The sequence below is a fragment of the Capsicum annuum genome, chromosome 11 (assembly GCF_002878395.1).
Source record: "Capsicum annuum cultivar UCD-10X-F1 chromosome 11, UCD10Xv1.1, whole genome shotgun sequence".
Lineage (NCBI taxonomy): Eukaryota > Viridiplantae > Streptophyta > Magnoliopsida > Solanales > Solanaceae > Capsicum > Capsicum annuum.
The window spans coordinates 59,692,718-59,716,939 of NC_061121.1; the positions used below are offsets into that span (position 1 = coordinate 59,692,718).

Genomic DNA, 24,222 nt, shown 5'->3' on the forward strand with positions numbered 1-24,222 from the left:
ACAGAGTTTGTAGCTAAGTGCTCGACATGTCAATAGGTTAAGATTGAGCACCAAAAACCTAGTGGGTCTATGCAGGAGTTTAGTATTCCCACTTGGAAGTGGGAAGAGGTGAACATGGACTTTGTGATGGATTTGCCTCATACTCGTCATCAGTATGATTCAATTTGGGTCATTACAGATAGGATGACCAAATCAGCTCATTTCCTACAAGTCCATACCTCTTATTCGGCTGAGGACTATGCCAAACTCTACATCAGAGAGTTGGTCTGATTCCATGGAGTTTCATTATCTATAATCTCAAATAGAGGTATGCAGTTCACCTCCTATTTTTGGAAGGCGTTCTAAAAGGGTCTTAGTACCCAAGTCCACCTCAACATAGCCTTTCACCCTCAGACAGATGGCCAAGTAGAAAGGACCATCTAAACTTTAGAGAATATGATGAGAGAGTATGCGATAGACTTTAAAGGTAGTTGGGATGACCACTTGCCTTTGATTGATTTTTCATATAACAATAATTATCATTCGAGCATTCAGATGGATCCATTTGAGGTGCTCTAAGGGAGGAGATATAGATCTCCCATTAGTTGGTTTGAAGTGGCTGAGGCCGCAATGGTAGGGCCTGACTTGGTATTTGATACCTTAGAGAAAGCTCAGTTAATCAGGGAAAGGCTTAAGATAGCTCAAAGATGACAGAAATCATACTCAGATATACAGAGAAAGGATCTCGAGTTAGATATTGGTGATTATGTGTATTGAAAATCTCTCCTATGAAAGGAGTGAAGAGGTTTGGCAAGAAGGGGAAGCTCAGTCCCCGATATATCGATCCTTACCAAATTCTCAGCTGTTTTGGAAAGGTAGCTTACAAGCTTGAGTTGCCTTCAGACTTAGCTTCAGTCCATCCAGTGTTCCATGTCTCCTTGCTAAAGAAATGCATAGGTGACCCAGCATTTGTAGTCCCTATAGGGAGTATAGACGTTCAGAACAGCCTCTCTTATGAGGAGATCCCAGTTAAAATCCTTGATTATCATATTCGCAGACTGAGGACCAAAAAGGTCCCTCTAGTCAAAGTTCTTTACAGGAATCAGTTCGTTGAGGAAGCTACTTAGGAAACAGAAGTAGATATGCGGACCAAGTATCCTCACTTCTTCTCTGAAAACTCAGACTCAGTCTAACGTAATAGTTTTTCCTTGAACTTACTCAGTTCCATGCTTAGATTTTCTTTATAAACTTGGTATCAGTTACCATTGTATATCCAGTCATACATTCATGAGTCCGTTCATTCAGATATTCATGTATCAAATATGCATGTTCAATATAAAAGACTCAGCTTATCAGCAATCCCAGCCATGTACTAATGCATCAAATATGCATGTTCAGTATGAAATTTCAGCATATTAGTAGTGTCAGTTATGAAATCATATTACAGTTATGCATATCCAGCAACTAAATTTAGTCTATCAATATTCCCAGTCAATCTCATTCGAGGAAAAATGTTTCCAAGGGAGAGATATTGTAAGACCTCACAAAATTCTAAGCTTGATTCAGTCCTATAAAAGCTAGTAAGGGGTCCCAGACTTAGAAAAATTCAGCTAAGTGTTCATACTTAGAGTTATTTTAGCCTTCGTAAGTTGGAGATCCTTTTTTCATGACCCTCATGACCTTAAAATAATGATTTTTAGGTTGAATCATGATCAGGAATCTCAGTAGGTGTTCTCAGACAAGTTTTAAATTTTTCAAACTCCGTTTGAAACATATTTGAAAACTCAAACCAGTGGATCGACTTGATCTTGATACGCCACATCACCCATTGCATCAATGAGCATTTTCCCCAGCTCCCAGTGCAAATTTCAGTGAACTAACGCCGAACTCGATGTGGCTCGTTGGCTATCGCATCGATGCCAATGATGTGGCACATCGTTCTGCGCATCACTAATTCAGTTTTCAATAATTAAAAGTTGCATTCCTCAGGGGTATTTGGGTCTTTTACCCATAGTTATCAGCCCTAAAACTCGAAATTAAGCCCTCTAGAGGCAAAATTCATTATCTATTCAGAAATTACTCAAGAAAAAAAGCCCTAGGAGATAAAATTTCAAACTCAAGGCTTAAGATTTCACCATCTTTCTGTAAGAATTTAGCAACCAAGGTATGTCAAGTGTTCATCCATGGTTCCCTTCCACCCTTGGAGTTCAAGAAACTACTTTTAAAACTTCAAGTGTATTAATTTCATGAATTTTATGTTGGGTTTGATTATATTCATGATTAAAATGATTAATTAGGTTTCTAATCCATGTTTGTTACAAGTTTCATGTGGAGTTATTTGATATATGTATAGAATCATATGGATCCATGCTAAACCCTTGAAATTGCAAATGGGGATTTGAACTATAATGCCTATGTGTCGTTCAGTGTCATGTACATGGATTATGTTCTCCAAGTGTTTGATAAATTTCTCATGAGAACAAAGAAAAAGAGAAAACAATCATGTCATGTTAGCTTATGTGTAAGTTATATCATGTAAGTGTTTGATAGAATGTCTCTATGAATGAGTTATGATCAGGTGCATATGGTTATGACTTTCAAGTTTATGCTATGATTTATTTTTCATGCTATCGAGTCCTGGGGGTATTTAATACCCGACAATTTAGTTATTTACCTAGAGCCAATGTCAGCTACAGAATAATCTCAGTTATGTCACGATCAGTAGTAGTCTCAGTCAGTTACAAAACTCAGGAAAAACTCAGTAGACTCAGTATCAGTCCAGTTCAGTATTCAGTTCAGACCTCAATAAACTCAATCAGTTAACAGAATTCAGTCTTATTTTGTTAGTCAACGCAACTCAGTTTAGTTCAGTTAGATAGTATAATCAGTAATAGTTTAGTCAAGCCTAGTATGAAGTAGGAATCAGTTTAGTGTCTATTTAGTTGGGAGTAGAATTCAGCACCAGGCAAACCCAGGGATGGGGGCATTCCTTCCAGCAGAGGGTTTGACCCTTAGTAACAATCCCTATGTTACAGAACTATGTATCCAGCGTAAGTTGAGATATCTTCCTGCCAGACTAAGGTTGATACATGTAATACGATTTTTCTTGCCAGTGAGGGTTGACGAAAGAGTTTCCTGTCAGAGTGGGTTAACTCACATTTGTATTTTCCCATGGCATAGTACTGACACCCCTCTAACTGGGGTTACAGGTTAGACCCCAATCTATTCAGAAAAAAGCATGTCGGATTGAGAATTACCTCTTACAGTTTCAGTTTCAGTCTTTAGAATAGAACTCAGTTCAGTTCTACAGAAATTAGGATTGTCAGACATAGTTACTCAGTTTAGTACAAAACTCATAATAGTTCCATAGAATCAGGACTGTCAAATACAGTCACTCAGTTAACAATAATATCGTATCAGTAAACTTAGATATCAGTAAACTAGTGATTCAGTATTCAGTATCCAATGTTATCATGACCTAAATTACAGTTTACGTATTCATGCATGTGCTCTCATTCAGTTATACTCATATTATTCAGTCAGTATTATCATGCATATAAACCCATGCATTTCAGCCTACCTCACTTTCCATACCAGTACATTCAAAGTAGTGACGCATACTTTTCTTTTATGCTATGGTGTATAATATCATAGGTTCAGATGTACGAGCTCCCAATCTTTCTTAGTAGCCTGATCCACCAGCAGTAGACTAGTAGTGAGTCCTCATTATTCAAGGACAGATTTATTATTCCAGTATTTTAGTTCTTAGTTTATTTCAGTAGTCAGAGTTAGTTGGGGACTTGTCTCATCAACTCCTTATTCAGACAGTTAGAGGATTTTTAGACTAGAATATTTTTCAGACAGATGTTTAGTTTACAGTATTGATTTCAGTATTCAGAAATTGATTTTTTTAGTTTTGAACCTTATGGCTATTTCCGCCTAATTTTTACATTTTTACAGTTATATTATTTAGTTATTACAGTAGGTACCATTCATGGGTTAACTTGTGGTCCTTCAGAATTATCAGTATCGTGTAGCATTCGGGGTACAGACTCGGGGCGTTACATATAGTCATATTGGTTGGAGACTATGTTACTGGAATCTAAAAACCTGATGTATCAATCTTGTCGGATCCTTCAAACATGTACGCACCATTTTTAAAGAGTCTGAGCAATATAAATTGGATGTGATTCAGCTGAAATGAGAAGAAAAAAGTTATTTTTTCCTTTTACTTATACTATAATATTTTCTGCTTGCAGAGAGTTTATCTTATTTTTTCTTTTTAGGTTTTACAAGTCCATCCTATTGTATACCTGGAATTTATTGTCCATGATCACATAGGCCCTTCGTTTAATACAACAACAATGACAACATACCCGGTGTAAACCTACAGTGGGGTTTGGGGATGGTAGAGTGTACGCCGACCTTACCCTTTTATTTAACGATTTTGCGACTGGTAAACTTGACAAGTAAATCAGTCAGAAGTCTAAATAGATATCGGAGAAAATTAAGTGTGGGTGATAAATAAGTTTTAAAATTAAAATTGATGATAACTTTGACCAACTCAAGTCAAAGTCTTTTTAATTAGTGATTAAAGTAAATTGGGGTGTAAAATGTAATTTTTCAAACTCTTTAAGCTTTTCAAAAGTTTTCCAACTCCAAATTTCAAATTTTAGAATTTCCCCCCTTTTCTTATCTTTCGATCTTTCTTTTTTTTTTTTCTCTCTCTCCAAATTTTTTTCTCTTTATCTCTTTCTTCTTATTTTTCTTTCTCTAGATTTTACTCTTATTCTATCTTCTTTCTCTTTTCATTTCATTTTTCTTTCTTTTTTAATCTCCATGGACTATTTTAAAAAGAAATGAGAAGTTTGAAAAGAAAATTTTTTATTTTTTTAAAAAATAAATGAAGAAATAATTCAACAAATTCAGTAACTACTATAGTTGCTACAACAGTTACGGTAATTGTTGCAATAACTACTCGAAGTTCCTGCAGCAACTATCGAAGTTGTTGCAGCAATTTGACTGTTACTGCAGCAACTTCGATACTTACTTGATTTCTAAAAAAAGATGTTGTTGGGGGAGGAGCCCACGAAAAAGTGATATTTATGGTAAAAAGAGAGATGGTGGTATTGGTGGTGACGTCGAATAAGAAGATAGCATTTTTTGTGGTATTAATAGCGACGGTGGTGGAGGAGAAAGAAGAAAAATAGGCGATAATTATGTAGAGGGGGGAATAACTGTGAATCTGGAAGAGGTGGCAATGGTAGTGATAGTGATAGTGGAGGAAGAAGAGGTGGCGGCGATGGCGGTGGTGAAAAGGGTGTGGAGGAGGAATGGTGGTGATGGTGTAGTGATCTTTGTGCAAATATGATGTAGGGATCTTTGTATAAATAATAAAACTTGAGGGTTTTAAAATTAATGTCATTAATATTAATCTTAAAATTATCACCTCTACTCAATATTTAAAACTTGTGTCACTCTTTTTTTAGTTTTGAAATTTTTTTGTCAGCCTTAATTAATTTGCCGTAGATACGAAATGTGAGAATTAAGTAGTCGAACGAAGGAGTCTTATATAAAATTGTGTGGTTCGAATCTACAGCGTGAGCTTAAGTAAGCCTTTCACCTTAGTCAGACTGGCATGAAGCTTACTTGCAAGCACAACATCTGTCTCTTAGTCCTCTTTGGATCTTCTTTTTTTTTTTGAACTTTGCTTTAGTAAAATCCTTGAATTAAATTATAGAGCAGATAAAAAAAGTTCAAATTGTGCACATGCATCAAGATGTGCATCAACTGTGCTACTATTTCTAGTTTTTACTCAATTTGAAATAACAACTCTAATTTTTGAATTGATTATGAACAGACGAACTGTCAAGGAGACTAGGTTTATGGCAGAATGATAAATGAAAAAGTTGAGAATGATCTTAACTTCAAGTAATCATACATATGATGCATACTATAGTTTCCCAGTTTGAAGGAAGATAAACTTGGCGGAGAATTGTAAAGGACAGTTTATCTTTTGGTTTACATTAGTCCAGCAACAAATATTGTGAAAACCAACTAAAAAAATGGGATATGGTTTATTGATTGATTATTTCTTCAGTATCCGCTAAAAACATGTTGTTAGTAGCATCAAAAATACTATAGATCATTTTCAACTTTGTTTTTTTTCGAGAGAAGTTGTAATTGTAAGAAACTATTTGAAGTAAGTAGTTTTTAAATCCTTTCATTTCTCAGTAATTTCTTTATGTTATATGCATGTGATAAATTCTTCTTCTCCTCCTAAGTTTGTACAAAGGTTGAATAACTTGAAATCTGCCTCCCTGTTTGATGAAAAATAAAAAGAAATAAAGCCAAAGTACAAGTTTTAATTGTTGGGTTCAAAGTATATGAAAAGTGTGAATGGAAAATGGAGGAACCCAAGTGGAAGGAAAAATAGAGAACAAAACACTAAAATGGAAAGTGTACTCTAAAATAAAAAGTCTACTATTTCTCCCACATTGATTGGAGAATGTGACTTTCGAGTGTTTAAATTAAGAAACACTTATTGCACTTGGTAAGTGAGGCAAGAAATAAGAGATGCCTCATGTCGTAGTCGTCACTCACTCAGCTTCGGATTTGGATTTGGATTTGGATTTGAATTTGGATTTAGATTTGTCAAATGATTGATCGATGAGATCTATCTTTTCGGACAAAATTTATATGACAGAAATATAATCCTAAGGGAAAATAAAAAATGCAGTAAATTTTTCTGTGATTTGATCCTCCAGTTATATACATTCATGCAGCGTTTCGAACTGATGCTTCAGAAGAATCCACTATTTCGAACTGATGCTTCAGAAGGATGCAATCCTTTAATGAAATGACACACTGATTCATAAAATGGTTTGTCTATTCGGAAAAGATGCAATCTTTGGACGAACGGACATGATTTTTCAAGAAATGTCACACCTTTTAAGTGAACCATTGCCACTTTTCAGAAGAGGCATATGAAGGCTATATAAACCTACATTCATCCGCAGGTTTAGATACGAATTTTCTAAATTACAAACTCTTCTTGTCTTCAAAACATTTTTTGTGATCAATTAAACTGTTGAGTAAGTTTGTTGAATTCAAAAATTTGAGGTACCACTATTTTTCGGATTGAAGGCCATTTTATCCTAGGAGAAAGATTCTATAACCTCGGGTACAGTGAGGGAAATTATTCCTTAAGGACACTCCGTGAAGTCGGGGGACTTGGCCTTATAAATTCTATTTCATCTATTTTCTAAAAATGAACACACTTCTTAGATAGATTATTCATAATCTAGTGTTGAAGTTATTAAGTAACTTCAAAAGTATTCTTGTCTTAGACTTGAACTAGAGTTGAAGTTGGTGTTGCATGTCTACAGATTCTTGTACCCAAACACCATAAAATAACAATCTTAAGGAATAACTTGTAGAATCTATATTGCTTGTTTTTGGAGATTAAAGCTTTAAGATTTCTACTCTGTTTGAACTTAAATAGTGATTCAAAGACATAAATTCTTCATTACAAGTTAAAGATCACTCGGTTGACGATTGGAAGTCATAAAAACTTCATCGTTAACTAAAAACAAGAAGAAGTGTTTAAAGTTATTTCAACTTTTTAATAAGTATTTCAATATACTAAAGGTACTGTCTTATGGTGACAGAAAAATGACTAACGAAAGTCAAATACAAGATGCAGCTACGACAGTGGGGGCAACTAGTATTGCCTCAACAAGTCAGCAAATGCTCCGCAACCTATGGCACCTGCGGAGAAGCTCGAAAAATTTACGAGCATTGACTTTAAGAGATGCCAGTAGAAGATGTTTTTCTACCTCACAACACTATGTCTTCAAAGGTTCACTAGTGAGGATGCTCCTGAGGTACCCGAGGGAACCTCAAACAAATAGCATTTCATAATTGTAGAGGTTTGGAAACATTGAGACTTCCTTTATAGAAATTATATCTTACGTGGTCTCCAAGATGACATATATAATGTTTACAGTGGAAATAAGACATCGAAGAAATTGTAGGAGGCACTAGAACGAAAATACAAAACAGAGGATGCGGAAATTAAGAAATTCTTTGTTGCAAGGTTCCTGAACTTTAAAATGATAGATAGCAAATCGGTTATCTCTCAAGTGCAGGAATTGTAAGTAATCATCCACGATCTCCTAGAGGAAGGTAAATCTTTGAAAAATACCTTAGTTGAACAAATTAAAAATGTTCTTAGTACTCACATAAACTGTTTTGTAGGTTTGATTGTGAATGATGCATTTCAAGTAGTAGCGATAATTGAGAAGCTACCACCTATGTGGAAAGACTTCAAAAACTACTTGAAGCACAAATGCAAGAAAATGATTGTCGAAGATCTTATTGTCCAACTACGTATTGAATAGAATAATAAAGCCACAGAGAGAAGGTCAAAAGGGAATTCTACAATTAATGGGGCACATATTGTAGAAGATGACTAAAACAATTCTAAGAAAAGAAATAAAGTTGAACATGGAAGCAATCAACACAAGAAAAAATTCAAGGAAAAGTTCTTCAACTATGACAAGATTGGCCACAAGTCTATAAATTGTCGAGCCACTAAGAAAGGCAAGAAAAGGGACCAAGCAAATATGATTGAATCCGATAAAGAATGCGATGATTTGTATGTTATGCTTTCAGAATGCAACTTGGTGGGGAATACTCGTGAATGGTGGATGGATTCTGGTGCCACCCGTCATGTTTGTGCCAACAAAGGGTTGTTTTTGTCATTCTCTCTGTCTCAAGTTGAAGAAATGATCTACATGGCTAACTCCGCTACTGCTAAGGTAGAAGGAACAGGAAAAGTTTGCTTGAAAATAACTTCAGGAAAGGTCTTGACACTTAAAAATGTCTTGTATGTTCCGAAGTTACGTAGGAACTTGATTTCTGTTTCACTTCTAGACAAGAACGGATGCAAATGTGTAATCGTTTCTAGCAAAATTGTAATTAGCAAAGGAAAAGTGTATGTAGGAAAAGGTTATCTCACCGAGGGCCTTTATAAGATGAATGTAATGAATGTTGAAATCAATAAAAGTTTAATTTTTTTTACTTGCTTGAGTCTTATGATTTGTGGCATGAACGTTTAGGCCATGTTAATTATAAAACATTATGAAAACTGATTAACTTAGAAGTTTTTCTAAACTTTGAGTGCAATAAATCAAAGTGTCAAACATGTGTAGAATCAAAGTAGGTAAAGCATCCTTATAAGTCTGTTGAAAGGAATTCCAATTCCTTAGACTTAATACACACTGACATTTGTGATATGAAGTCAACACTATCACGTGGTGGGAAAAAGTATTTCATAACTTTTATTGACGATTGCACTAGATACTATCACATCTACTTGCTAAATAGTAAGGATGAAGCAATACATTCATTTAGGCAATACAAAACTGAAGTTGAAAATCAGTTAGAGAAAAGGATCAAAATGATAAGAAGTGATACGGGTGGAAAATATAAAACTCTCTTTACGCAAATATGTATAGAGAATGGAATCGCCTATCAAACTACAGCCCCGTATTTACCTCAATCTAACATAATTGCGGAAAGAAAATACTGTACATTGAAGGAAATGATGAATGCCTTACTTATAAGTTCTAGTTTACCGTAAAACTTGTGGGAGAGGCTATCCTTATAGCCAACCGTATACTCAACAGAGTTTTCTATAGTAAGACACAATCAATTCCTTATGAAAAATGGAAAGGAAGAAAACCCAACTTGAAATATTTCAAAGTGTGGGGGTGTCTGGCAAAGGTCCAAGTTCCTATGCCTAAAAGGGTTAAGATAGGACCTAAGACGGTGGACTGCGTGTTCATAGGATATTCTAAAAGTAGTAAAGTATGTCAGTTTTTGTTCATAAATCCAAACATCCAAATATAAATGAAAGTACGGTAATTGAATCAGATAATGCTGAATTCCTTAAAAACATTTACCCGTATAAAGATAGACATGAACAGTCTAGTGGAGGATCTAAATGACCTCAAAATGAACCAAGTGAGAATGTACATAATGAAAAGAATCAAAGACGTAGTGCACGTCAAAGAATGTCAACTTTATTTGGATCATATTTTATAACATTTCTCTTAGAAAATGAGCCTCAAACGTTTAAAAAAGTGATATCGTTGTTAGATTCATCCTTTTGGAAAGAGGTAATCAATAGTGAGATCGATTCTATCTTAAGCAACCATACGTAGGAATTGGTTGATCTTCCTCGAGGAAATAAACTTTTAGGTTCAAAATGGATCTTTAAAAGGAAAATGAAGGCAGATGGTACTATTGACAAATACAAGGCAAGACTTGTAGTAAAAGGCTTCAAACAAAAAGAAGGTCTTGATTACTTTGATACATACTCGCCGGTAACAAGAATAACATCGATTCGAATGTTAATTGTCTTGGCGGCGGTATATGGCCTTGAAATCTATCAAATGGATGTGAAAATCGCATTCTTAAATGGAGAATTAGAGGAAGAAATTTACATTGAATAGCTAAGGGTTTTGTGATTCCAGGAAAGGAGAATAAGATGTGTAAACTTATTAAGTCGCTATATGGACTAAAGCAAGCACCTAAACAATGGCATGCAAAATTTGACCAAACCATGTTGGAAAACAAGTTCAAGATAAATGAATATGATAAATGTGTTTATACTAAAGACACTCTGAATCACCAAGTCATTGTTTGTTTATATGTGGATGATATGTTGATCACCAGTAGAGACATTTCTGACATAAATACAACGAAATGAATGCTCTAGAGCAAGTTTGATATGAAAGACCTTGGAGTTACGGATGTGATCTTAGGTATAAGAATTCATAGAACTCCACAAGGGTTGGCATTGTCACAATCTTATTATATCAAAAATGTACTTAACAAATTCAAGTATATGAAATTCGGTATTGCCAAGACTCCTTTGGATGTGAGCTTTACACTTCGAAAGAATGAAGGTAAAAGTGACTCATAATTGGAGTACGCAAGAGTATTGGGATGTTTAATGTATATAATGAACTGTACACAACCAGACATAGCATGTGCTATTAGCAAGTTGAGTCGGTACACGAGTAATCCCAATAAAACTCATTTCATGGCAATGAAAAGAGTTTTGGGGTATCTTAAATACACTCAAGACTATGCTTTGCATTATAATAAATATCCCGCGATACTTGAAGGATATAGTAATGCAAATTGGATCACCGGATCGAATGAAGTAAATCCACAAGTGGATATGTATTTATAATCGGTGGAGGAGCAGTCTCTTGGAAATCATCCAAACAGACTTGTATTGCTCTCTTTATAATAGAATCTGAATTTATCGCATTAGATAAAGCCGGTGAAGAAGCAGAATGGCTTCGGAATTTCTTGGAAGATATTCCTTATTGGCCCAAACCAGTGGCACCAGTATGTATACACTGTGATAGCCAAACGACAATAGGTAGGGCAGGGAGCATGATGTACAATGGTAAATCTCGTCACATACAACGAAGACATAATACCATTAGGGAACTTCTCTCTAGTGGAATTATAAATGTTGACTATGTAAAGTCAAAGGATAATATGTCGGGTCCACTTACAAAAGGCCTATCTAGAGAAGGAGTGAAAAGGACATCCAAGAGAATGGGTTTATGGCCTAGGCAAGTCAGCATGGCGGTAACTCTACATAGCAGACTGGAGATCCCAAGAGCTAGGTTCAAGGAGATCAAACAAAGTTGTGACTGACAGGTTCAACATTGCCAATATACCCAACTCATTCTCATGATGTAGACAATGGTTAGTAAACAAGGATCAGACTTAAGGTGAAAAGTCTTTTAATGATTATCTAAATTTGGCAGATTTGACCAAATAGTTTAATCTATAGGATTGAACATTTAGAAATCACCTATGTGAGGGCGAAGTGGATGCTGCTTCAAGGAGAATGTTAGTAAAGGCCTATTCTCTAAGCTCTCATGAAATCGGGACGTGTTCATGGTTGAAAAGAACAACACCGTGAGAACCATAAACGATAAAAGGATGGTTATGTGACGTGTGTTGTCTAGGTGTACATTAAAGCTCGACGGTTCAAAGATATCAAATTTATCGATTGACCGAGTGCATCCGATGCATGTTCACTGCGGAAAGTTCAAGGGGAAACCCACTTATCCAGATGCAATCTATCTTTGCTTGATAATCACATAGTTGTCCATAAAATTTTACGAAAAATAGTCATTCCCCATTCATGTGGGGGATTGTTGGGTTCAAAGTATATGAAAAGTGTGAATGGAAAATGGAGGAACCCAAGTGGAAGGAAAAATAGAGAACAAAACACTAAAATGGAAAGTGTACTCTAAAATGGAAAGTCTATTATTTCTCCCACATTGGTGGGAGAATGTGACTTTCAAGTGTTTATATTAAGAAACATTTATTCCACTTGGTAAGTGAGGCAAGAAATAAGAGATGTCTCGCACCGTCGTCATCATCGCTCGGCTTGGCTTCGGCTTCGGCTTCAGATTTGGATTTGTCAAATCATCGATGAGATCTATCTTTTTGGATAAAATTTATTTGACAGAAATTTAATCCGAAGGGAAAATAAAAAATGCAGTAAATTTTTCTGTGTTTTGATTCTCCAGTTATATGCATGCATGCAGCGTTTCGAACTGATGCTTCAGAAGGATGCACTGTTTCGAACTGATGCTTCAGAAAGATGCAATCCTTCAACGAAATGATACACTGATTCATGAAATGGTTTGCCTGCTCGAAAAAGATGCAATCTTTGGCCGAACAGACATGATATTTTAGGAAAAGTCACACCTTTTAAGTGAACTATTGGCACTTTTCAGAAGAAGCATATGAAGGCTATATAAACCTACTTTCATCCACAGGTTTAGATACGAATTTTCTGAATTACAAACTCTCTTCTTGTCTTTAAAATATTTTGTGCGATCAATCAAACTGTTGAGTGAGTTCGTTGAATCCAACAATTTGAGGTACCGCTATTGTTTGGATTGAAGGTCATTTTATCCTGGGAGAAAGATTCCATAACATCGGGTGCAATGAGGAGAATTATTCCTTAAGGACACTCCGTGAAGTTGGGGGACTTGGCCTTACAAATTCTATTTCATCTATTTTCTGAAAATAAACACACTTCTTAGATAAATTATTCATAATCTAGTGTTAAAGGTGTTAAGTAACTTCAAAAGTGTTCTTGTCTTAGACTTGAACTAGATTTGAAGTTGGTGTTGCATGTATACAGATTCTTGTACCCGAACACCATAAAATAACATTAATGGCTTTAGGACGTCGGCAAACAATTAGCTTTTTGTTGCAAAAACAACGTGTTGTCTTTGTTTGATTTTCTCCTGTTTGCATATATCCTTATGCATTTTCAATGAAGCCCCCTTTTATCGTTGGATCTTGATAATTCCATTAGAAGTGGCCAGTTGTTGATGGAGATTTAGGAACTGCCGGTGTGGTCCACAAATTACACTATTTTAGTACTCATTAGAAACAAATAAGTTCCATCCATTCATTGACGTAGGAAAGTTGGATCTTTTTTTTTTTAGGGAAATAAAATAAAGTCAGCTATCACCTTTTTCAAGAGACAAAAGGGTACTCATGCTGATTAGAAGATTTGCTTTGTCTTGCAGAGACTCAACATAAAGAAAATTCCATATGTTTTGTCATGAAGGAAAAATAAGATGGATCACAGTCAAGGAATGGAAATATAAATGACTGGTTCTTGCTTGCAGGGGTTCTTGGAAAATATTAATGGGGAATCATTAGAGTTCATTTTGGTGGAGGAACTGATCCAAGGATATGAGCTTCCGTGGTTAACATCTGCATCTTCTTTTGGCTTCATAATTACAAGCTTTCATATTCTACTCAAACGTAAACAGAGTGGAAGTGGTTACTCAATATTTAATTACCTAAAGGAAGTCATGATTTCACGCTATTTGGACATCTGTTCTAATAATTATGTGTAAGATAACACACCTTATTTTATTTTAGTTTGCTACTTTACTGCCTTAATCCATGATACCGGTGTGCTTTTTTTAAATTATATAATACCACAACTTATCTTTATTAAACTATATAAAATTTCAATCATTTTTATTAATATTAACCAAATAAATAGTGCACAATATCAATTTTTCATCGTTCTAAATTGATCTGATAGACAAAAAAAAAAACATAAATAGTTATTTTTAAAAAATTATTGCATATCCATAACCGTATTAATTGATTGTCAGATATAGCATATAAAATATTTACTTTTATAACAGATTCTCATATATAGAAAAATAATTATATATTAAATTTCCATATTTCTTACTTATTGCTTATTTTTATGGAAGCCTTTGTTCATTCATTTTTTATATACTATATCAAAATTTTATGTTTTTCATTTTTATTGTCTGCTTTCACGATGCCTCCATAAAATATATGGTATATTTATATCATAAAAATTCATGATATATTTATGTATTATACAAATTATATTTATATCATAAAAATACATGATTTATTTACACCATACAAATTATATTTATACCAAACATACATGGTATATTTTAGATATAAAAAGTTAATATCATGTAATACTAAAAATACATATTTATATTCAATAAATAATTTTTTAACAAGAAAAGTACTTCTGACATAATGAGATATACCATGAATATTTATCTCATAAATTATATTAAAAATATAATAATAATCTGACTTTGACATAAATCATATCTATACAACAAAAATATATATTATATCCGTACTTCGAACGTAATGATTTTTATTCAATAAATATTTATCCATAAAAAATGATGATTAACTCACTACATTAGAATTAAAAATATACTATAATAAAATAATACTAGATGATTAACATACACGAAAATAGAACAAAATATATATATGAGCAAATAATGAAATACTTAATTTATTTAAAAATATTTGAACTTTGAATATAAGAGAGAAAATTTTGACAACAGTAATTATTTTTTCCACTTTTAATTTAAAGATTGAAAATACATCGGTGAATTGATAATTAGTTACAACATTAAATTAGGAATTATAATTGTCTTTTCTGATCTTTTTAAATGGCAATATATGTAAAAAAAAAAAATTCTTTTTGTGATATTGAAAAAGTACTATTATTTATGTAATTAAGTTTTACGAATGGTCTTTTCATGTAATTTGTCTAACTAAAAAAGGGCAAAATATGCCCAATAGGTAGATGTGAAGGACATTTTAGACCCAATAGGTAGATGTGAAGGGCATTTTAGACCTAATAGGTAGATTGAAAGGGGCACTTTATATCTAATAGTTAGAAGAATGTCATTTTTGCATCATTTTACATAATTGAAGAGCATTTTTGCACCATTTTACATAATTGAAGGGATTTTAGGCCTTTTTCGTTTTTTAAATAACTTGAGGAAGTTGGGATTTTAGTTAACTGCTTTTGTCTGGTTGCAGGTCGCTGGTTTATGAATTCATAAAGCTAGTTATAGGGATCAACCGCTGGCTTTTTAATGAAGGCATATGCATGGAGATTTCAGTTGTCCTGTTGGAGATATGTTTATGGGAATATGATCACCTCTAGCTTCTGAAAAGAGTGCTGCGTACATTCTTATGTTGTTGTATGCTAAAATTCTTGAAAACATAGTGGAGTCTTAGGCGTTGAGGTCCACTAATGCTGACCAACACTAACTTTTCTTCTCTATGTCTCTTATAAAAACATTTGTTGATAGCAAGTACTATGCGTTCAAACTTGCTTTTGCTGGCTTCACGATGTAAACCTCAAAAAAGAAGAAGAAAACTGCACTGGAATACACATCAATTACCTCTTTTTCCAGGTCTCTCTTTCAGTTGGTATCAGACTATTTAACTTTTAAGAGCTTGAGGCCTGAAGAATTCACCACACAATTCGTTTGGATGTGGTATTAACAATAATTTAGGGGGAAATAAAGGAATCTTGTTTGATGAAAAGCGATTCACATATTTAGGAAAACAATGATTTGATTGTTGTCGCTGGTCGGAATTTACCTTTCGTGAAACCTTTTTTTTTCCTTCTATTTATGCTGGTTTTGTGAAAAGCTGTCGCTGCTCGGAATTTACCTTTCGTGGAACCTTTTTTTTCCTTCTATTTATGCTGGTTTTGAGAAGTTCTGCATTCTGTCAGCATTCTTTTTTAAAAATTTCATATGGTTATAATTCTCTACGTGGCTGCAAAGTATCCTAATTTCTTTTCATTAGATCATGTAACAAATAGAATATCATGAGTAGCAACTCCTTGTGTTTTTGGTCGTTATTGGTCAGTCAGTAATGCTATTGGTGTTAATCTGATAGAACAAGTTTACAAATTTTTTACCCAAAAGGAAGTACCTTTCATACTTTACTATAGAAATCCTTACTATTAGAAATAATTCAATACCACATACAGTAATCCTACTAAAGAGGAAAAAAGAAATTCTATACTCTTATGCAATAAGAATATGCAATCATTCTATATATGGTGTAATAGGGGTCAGCAAAAGTATGCCGGCCTCACAAATGAAGACACCAAAAATATATAAATATAGGTAATGGTTTTACTATACTAGCATTGATCATGATCTGCCTGAATTTTGTTGCTAGATGGTTTGCCGACTTGTAAACATCCAATTGGAGGTTGTGTAGGAGTATATAGCTCTCCGAACGTCTGCCAACAGAATGGATCATACATGTGGTAACGCTCTTGTACTGGCTTTAGTTGGATATTCGTCAGGGTCACGTCTTGACATGGCATACTGTCACTGCATGCTAGATGCACTGGTTTTACTGTATATGTTCCTTTAATTCCTTCATAGTTGATTCCTGATAAAGCCACTGCAGCTGTCTGGTTCTTGCATTTGCTCTTGTCACAATAGAACTGATCAATTACAATTGGTAGCTGGACTTCGTTAACTTGAATGTTTGAGAAAAACACTCCTTGTACCGACCCTGACCCACCCTGCAGAAGTAGAATCAAATGCTTATGTTCATTGTAGATACGTTTGAACTCAATTTTGGAAGCTATGTTTATTGGACTCTTCAAAAATGTCAATGGGTGCGTGTCGGAATGCCAAAACTGCTTTATTTTTGAAGAATCCGACACGGGTGCGGCATCAAAAGTGAAGAGTCCGCGCAACTTAGTTTGGAAGAGACGTTTAAGTCATTATGAAAAAGCATACCTGCCATGTCTTAATCCTGACACCATTCATTGTGTTCTTCATAACAATATCTTTAACTGTAATATTTGAAACACAAGCTTTTGTGTTGTCTTTCCCTAGTCCTCCAATGCTGATTCCATGTCCTGGTCCACAATTTATGTTGTGTACATACACGTTGGTGCATCCAGTTTGTATAGAGACACAGTCATCTCCTGTACAAATTTTAAAACAGCTCAATGAGTATTTTTAGCATGTACTAAAATTTTAAATTAAAGGACAATTATACGCTTGATTCTTTTGATGTTCAAATTTTTTATTCTATCATAAAGTTTTCATCTTGGTTTCCATCTTATTTTGAGCAGTTTTGATATCTTCACATAATGCAATAGGACTGAAATAATTGACAAATGACAAATTTCCTATGTGTGGGGCTAAAAGTCTCTTTCTATGTATTGAAATTACTCTTCTGTTGGTAGGGTCTTAAAGCTTGTGGTGCACAAAGTATGAATAACAGATAGGTGGTTGCTACGTGTAGAAGTGTTAGTCGATACAAATTCAAGGATGTGGTCCTTATGGAATTATTAAAGTGGACAATATTCTGGCATTTCTCTTATCGGTTATGTTTGTTGTAAAAAAATTTTACTCAGTGATGAGGGAATTTTTTCTGTCAATCACTAGACATAGTTTCCTCTATCTCTTAAGCATTTCGACTGGTTTGTAGTATTTACTTGAACTAAATTCGTTATAGGAATTACCACAAGCAATGTTGGAACTACGGATTAGCGCATCTTTGGAGTTCTGTAAATGGATACCATCTGTATTAGGACTATCTCCAGGAGATGAGACAGTGAAATTGTATACCACTATCCCTATGCAGTTGTCAAACTTGAGATGGCATTGTTGACTATTCTGAATTGTGATGCCTGTTACTGTAACATTGAAACTCCCATAGAATCGGAGAGCCTGCATTTCAACGGTTAGTTTAGTATACTTAATGGACAAATTATGCAGCTTGAAAATAGAAGGTGTTTGAAATAGTCCTTACTGTAGGTTTAATGCTTGGCATTTTCCCACTAAGAGAGCTATTTAGCTGCCAAAACGAAATTTGGGAAAGAGCATTAAAAAGGAACAGAAAATGAGCCCGAAACTAGATATCTATAATAGTGAATTCGAAAATTGAGTAGGATAATTACAGGAGTTGGAGGAGGTCTCAATAATGTCTTGTTTAATGGGATGATGAGTTTTAATTCATCATCTAGAGGATCAGAATATGGGGCATCTTGCCACCAAAATGCACCTCTCCCATCAATCACTCCACTTCCTTTGATTGTAATCCCAACCAATTTGGTAAATTCGAGCCACTGGAAAAGACCTGAACCCCAAGATTTGGCGTCTACTGGAGCAATTATCGTTCCATCTAGCTGCAAAATAGATCATATTCATCAAGATGATCAGTAATGCCACAAATTTAAGATTGACACATATAGTGGTTCTTGAATTCCGCCTGATGTATTTGAACTAATATCAACATTATGATTCGGAATCATGTAATTCTTGAGGCCAGAGTATTGAGGTAATTTTTTATCATAGCCAAACAGGAGAGTGACAGAACCTTTGGCATAGCCTGCAATTGAGACTACAATATATGGATTCATTCACGGATATCTATACTGTGCGTGTGTGCTACTTGAAAGATTTCGTACAAAGTACACATACTCTTGTCGCACTCCTTCAACACAAATATGTCAAGGCAGAGTAAAAATCTAAGTATCACCGGATTTTACATTATGCTGATAATCCATATATATTTTTGACTAACCTGAAAAACAATGTTGTGCTGACAGTATGGACCTGAGAATGAAATTGGTCCGACAAGGAATACATATTGCGATGGGACGATCATTGTCGATGCCTCCACCTTACAAGCAGCTGCCCACGCAGTTTGAAATGCCTGTTTTACGTCACAAGAATAAAAAATTTCATGGTTAGTTATGTAAATATATGCATTTTTTTACGTACATTTCTATTTTTGTATGCAGGGGATTACTATGTTATCAAAACTTTTCATTAACATATTCAGTTGTAAGTTAGTTTGAGTGGGAGCCACCTCATTTCTCTCTATGACACTGCCTGCAATTCTGTGTTATCTTGTTTGTATTATTAGTTTTTTCTTATTATATATTGCTGTACCCTCAAAATTAGTTCAATAATAGTAATACAGCAATGGAATTGTCACAACTACCTAACTTTTTTGTCCAGTACACATGAAATTATTTATGTGAATTCCCTCAACTCTTTTCATCAACTTTATTACAATGTCTAATTGGTAACCCGTGACACCCTCTTATTGAACTAAAGAAATTTTTTTTCTTTCTTGAATGTGATAAAGGACAACTAATAAGTGGCAAATTACAGGAATAGCAAAAATTTAGCCTATAGTTTGGTAAATTGGAGCGTGGTAAAGAGTAGATTCTCATGACTTTAACTGACAATTTCCTAATTCCCAGTAAATTTCATGTATTGTCGCTGAATTTTAAAGTTACACTATGATTGATGCACTAAGTCTAATAGTGAATAAAGTTTAGTGATGATACGTGAAAAGTTAGCCTAGTAACTTTCTGTTAAAGAAAGTCCAACATTAGTGGTTAATGAGATGGGTGGTCTCTTTATAACGCTTGGGCAATCCTCCACATCATAAGCTAGCTTTTGGGGTGTGAGATTGTCCACGCCCAGTTAACTAGGTCTGGGCTGAAGTGGGGTGTTAAAAGATCGAGAAGAAAGTCCCAATGAGATGAGTGGTCTCTTTATAAGGCTTGGGCAATCCTCCTTCTCATGAGCTAGCTGTGAGTTAGGCTCAAGACCAATTTTATCACTTTCTAACTAGTGTCATGATAGGTAAAAATTCGAGTTTACCTTAGTGTCATCGGTCTTGCCATCTCCAACGGCACCGAAATTTCTCACATCAAAGATGTTGGTCGAAGGTACATTGTCGTAGCCTTTGCTTGGTGGGTTGGTTGGCTTACTTGGTGGTGGAGACAAGTATTTTGGCTTCGGCTTACTCCCACTTTTGTGATGGTTATTGCTACCATGAGACTTCCCTTTCTTCTTGTACAAAGAAGCAGAGGAACTTCTTGTTTGTTGTCTCCAATGCTTACCTCTTCTTGCATTACAAATCTCTACATTCAATGACGACCATACCAGAAATGCAACTATGAACATAAATGTGAAGCTCCTAAAACTTAATCCTCCCATTTTTTTCTGATGGTGGAAGAAAGAGGCAATGGGGGAGATTGAGGGGTTACGAAATCCTCTGTTTTTACTTACACAACAGATGAGCTTCTGGTGGTTTATATAGGAAGGAATATGCAAAGTGGTATGTTAAATGAAAACTGTACATGCATAAGCAAAAGTTTTTGTTTTAATAATATACTACTCCATCGGTAACCTTTTACGTGGTACCCTGCGACTTGACACAGTGTTTAAGAGAAAAAGAAAGAATTTTGAAATTTGGATCTAAACAATCCTTAGATATTTGTGTGACTGTAAATCATTTCATTAAGGGTATAAATAAGAATTTTATAGCTAAATTGCTTCTAATTATAGTAAGATAATATTTTTTTTGAGATGGACTAAAAAGAAAAGGATATCACGTAAAATGAGATGGAGGAATTTATTTCATCCATTCTTGGTCCCCTATCTCTTTATCCCCTTTATTAACTTCCCTTTCTTGATGTGATTTTGTTACCCTTTATCATATCCACCATTATGGAGTTATAGAAAGAGAACTGTTGGTTTCAACTGTCATGCGAAATAATGTACTAACATTATATCTCAGATTCTTGCAAATAAGGGAAATTTAATTTAACATAAACATTGATTGCCAAAAATTAAATTTTGATATATGCATTTGTTCATCTGTCACACTTAAAGATATATATTGTGTCTTTTCATGCAAAAATGATTAGAAAATAATTTTAGAGTAGCTATTATTGGATTATAACAACTAGTGTGTATGTATGATAGCAGTAGCAATTACTATATGTTAAGGTTTAGTAGTACTATTATTGTTTTTACCAGAAGGACTATTTAATTTTTGTTTCTTGTTTTTTATTATAAAAGCTAAAAAGTGGCACGTGGTTTGGTGTATAAGTGGTCAAGGGTACTGATTATAACAGCTCTTTTTGATCACATGCAACGTTCACGGGCTTAAGTTTTTTGTACCTTTGTCTTCCCTAACAACAGTTCCTCCCCTGAAATTTAATCCCTATTCTTTCCGAATTAATCAACTGCATTTCGATTTCAAATTAGTTGGATTGACTATATGAAAATTTGGTATTTATTCCGTTCTACTATAGTTCAATTATCCAAAATAAGAAAAAAGTATTAACTTATAAGTGTATCCCGATGCAAAGTACGTGCAGGAAAGTGAGTTCAACGGTGCTCTGGAGTTGCTGATTAAAATTTTGAATCCGTCTTCATTAATTTATAGTACAATTATCCAGAATAAGAAAAGAGAATGAACTTATAAGCGTACATGAATGCAATTATGCAAAGTATGTGCAAGAAGTGAGTTAACTTAAATGGTGCTCTGGAGTTAGTGATTTAAATTTTGAATTTGTCTTCATTAATTTATATGTTTATGAAAGGAAAAAGTATACGAATTCATCCAATGTGTAGTTGGCAAGTGCAATCATACTCCCATTAGTTTGATTTTGTATCACTCTTTTCTTATTGTTCAACTTACACTTCTCACTTTGATTTATAAGATGTTCTTATAGTGTTATTCAAATAACAACATACCAGTGTGATTTCATAAAGTAAGGTCTGTGGAGAATAAGATGTATGCAGATCATATCAATACTTTAACAGTAGAAAAAGTTGTTTTTGATAAACTTATTGCTCAATAAAATGCTCTTAAAACAATGGAAATATTATAACCTGTTTCAAATTACAATTTTCAAGGGTATTTCTCTAACAACTTTGTTTCTTTTTTGAATTGGTGCAATAAAAAGCATGGTCATGTAAAATGAAGCAGGTGATAGCATGAGAATTCATGAATAAGAAGCAGCAATAAAAGAGGGGGGATGGGGGGAAAACACAAACGCCCATGGTTTTAATTTGTGCTAAGGTTTTATGTGTGAATAAGTTATAGCATGAGGTTTGTGTACAGTATACTAAAATATGATACACAGAGCCAAGTGTCCAAACTGACAATAATTTAGTCCACATAACATAGAGTACCTAACAAAAAGGATCACATGCTTTAGCTGTTTATGGAATGGTGGGCTTAGAATATAGTTTTTTTCAAAAGTAAATTAAAATTGTGGGGGCTTTGGTAGGGTCTAGAATTCATGAATATCACAATAGAATGTAGGTATTTACTTTTTATGCGAACAGAAACTGCTCTGATTGTGACCAAAGAATTTTTACCAAGGTCACAAGGGTAGGTTTGTGATTTCAATGACATTAAATCCTAAATTCTTTTTTTTTTTCTCTTTTTCTTCATTCTCCAACTAAACTTTTTCTCCACTACTTTTTGTCCTTTGTATTAATTCTCACTCTATAAAGTATCAAAACTTGTAATCTTGAATCATTCTCCCTCAAGTTTTTAAAGTGTAGGAGCATACTTGAAATTATTCAGAAATGGATAGACACGCCAAAAATTGTAAACTTGTTGGAACCAAGAGTTTTATCGACAAAAGCAATGAAGTGAAAAATAAAGTTTTACATGGGTAATTTATGGAAGCAACAATTTTATTCCTCTAATTTGTATATAAGTCAACAAGTTTATTTCTTTCCTTACTTATTGTTAGGAATAGGATAAATATGGTAGGTATATATTAAGTGTATATTTTTCTATAGGGTAAATATGGTGGTATATATTCAATCAATTAGAAGTTTTTGTATATATACGTCCTTGTATTATAGAGAAATTGATTCAATACAATCAATATTTTTCCAATTCTTACATTGTATCAAAGCCTTAGGGTTGATCCTTCCTTTCATATCATTTTCAATTCGTGTTATTTTTTCCTCCCTTTTTCTCTCATCTTTTTGACAATGGTGAATCCAACAGCCTATGAAACAGCAGCAGTAGCTACCGGTAGCACCAAGGATGCAACCAACTCTACCTTGGCTGATTCCACCCACTCATACTACCTTCACCCTTCTGACTCACTGGGAATGATACTGGTGAATGCAGTTTTTGATGGAAAGGGTTACGGAGGATGGCGAAGAGCTACGCATCGCACTGTCTACTAAAAATAAGTTAGGGTTCATTGATGGGAGTTTTGCTCAACCAGAGTCCTCTTCTCCTCTTTTTCAACCATGGAGCCGTTGTAACGACATGGTAATCTCGTGGATCTTAAACTCTTTGTCAAAAGATATCGCAGCGAGTGTGTTGTACTCCAAAACAACACATGAAGTTTGAAACGAGTTAGAAGACAGATTTGGACAATCAAACGGTGCTCAACTCTATCAGCTTCAAAAGGAATTGAGCGGGTTGGTTCAAGGAAATTCTAACATTCCCGAATACTACACTATGGTAAAAAGGATCTGGGATAAGCTTGATTCTCTCAATACTTGTGTGCACTGCAGTTGTGACTGCACCTGTGGGGGGGAATCCAAAACCCTTAAATCATTTCTGGATGGTCGTTTAATCCAGTTCTTGATGGTTCTTAACGACACTTATTTCTCTATTCGAAGCAATATTCTAATGATCTCGCCACTTCCTAGCGTTAATCAGGCTTACTCACTTCTCATCCAAGATTAAAAACAATATGAGATACATGTAAGTAAATATCCCATTGAATCAGCTTTCCTGGCTACAAATCAACAAGGAGGAAATCAAAAAAATAATAGGCCAGACAACAAGTTTAAAGGATATTCTGAGAAAAAGAAAAACAACATGTTTTGCAACTACTGCAAGAAACTTAGTCAGACAATCGACCATTGCTACAGGTTAAAAGGATTCCCTCATATTTTCAAGTTCACTAAGCCTAGAAGGTTTCAAGGAGGGTCGTACAGTAATCAAGCAATGGCTTTAGAGGAAACA

General features: G+C 34.4%; 1 protein-coding gene and 1 long non-coding RNA gene across 2 annotated transcripts; one reads left to right on the forward strand and one right to left on the reverse strand.

Annotated features, from left to right (window-relative positions):
* Positions 1-13,422: 13,422 nt before the first annotated feature.
* LOC107847256 lies at positions 13,423-15,832 on the forward strand. Its single transcript, XR_007046645.1, has 2 exons — positions 13,423-13,960; positions 15,454-15,832. It is a non-coding gene; the product is annotated as an uncharacterized LOC107847256 (long non-coding RNA).
* Positions 15,833-16,429: 597 nt separating this feature from the next.
* Positions 16,430-20,713, reverse strand: LOC107848330 (polygalacturonase At1g48100). The gene is made up of 7 exons (XM_016693068.2): positions 20,082-20,713; positions 18,988-19,119; positions 18,362-18,589; positions 18,214-18,258; positions 17,924-18,131; positions 17,190-17,380; positions 16,430-16,969 (listed from the first exon to the last, which is right to left on the reverse strand). The coding sequence occupies exons 1-7, from the start codon at positions 20,418-20,420 to the stop codon at positions 16,577-16,579; spliced, it is 1,536 nt and encodes a 511-aa protein (XP_016548554.2). The 5' UTR covers positions 20,421-20,713; the 3' UTR covers positions 16,430-16,576.
* Positions 20,714-24,222: the final 3,509 nt, after the last annotated feature.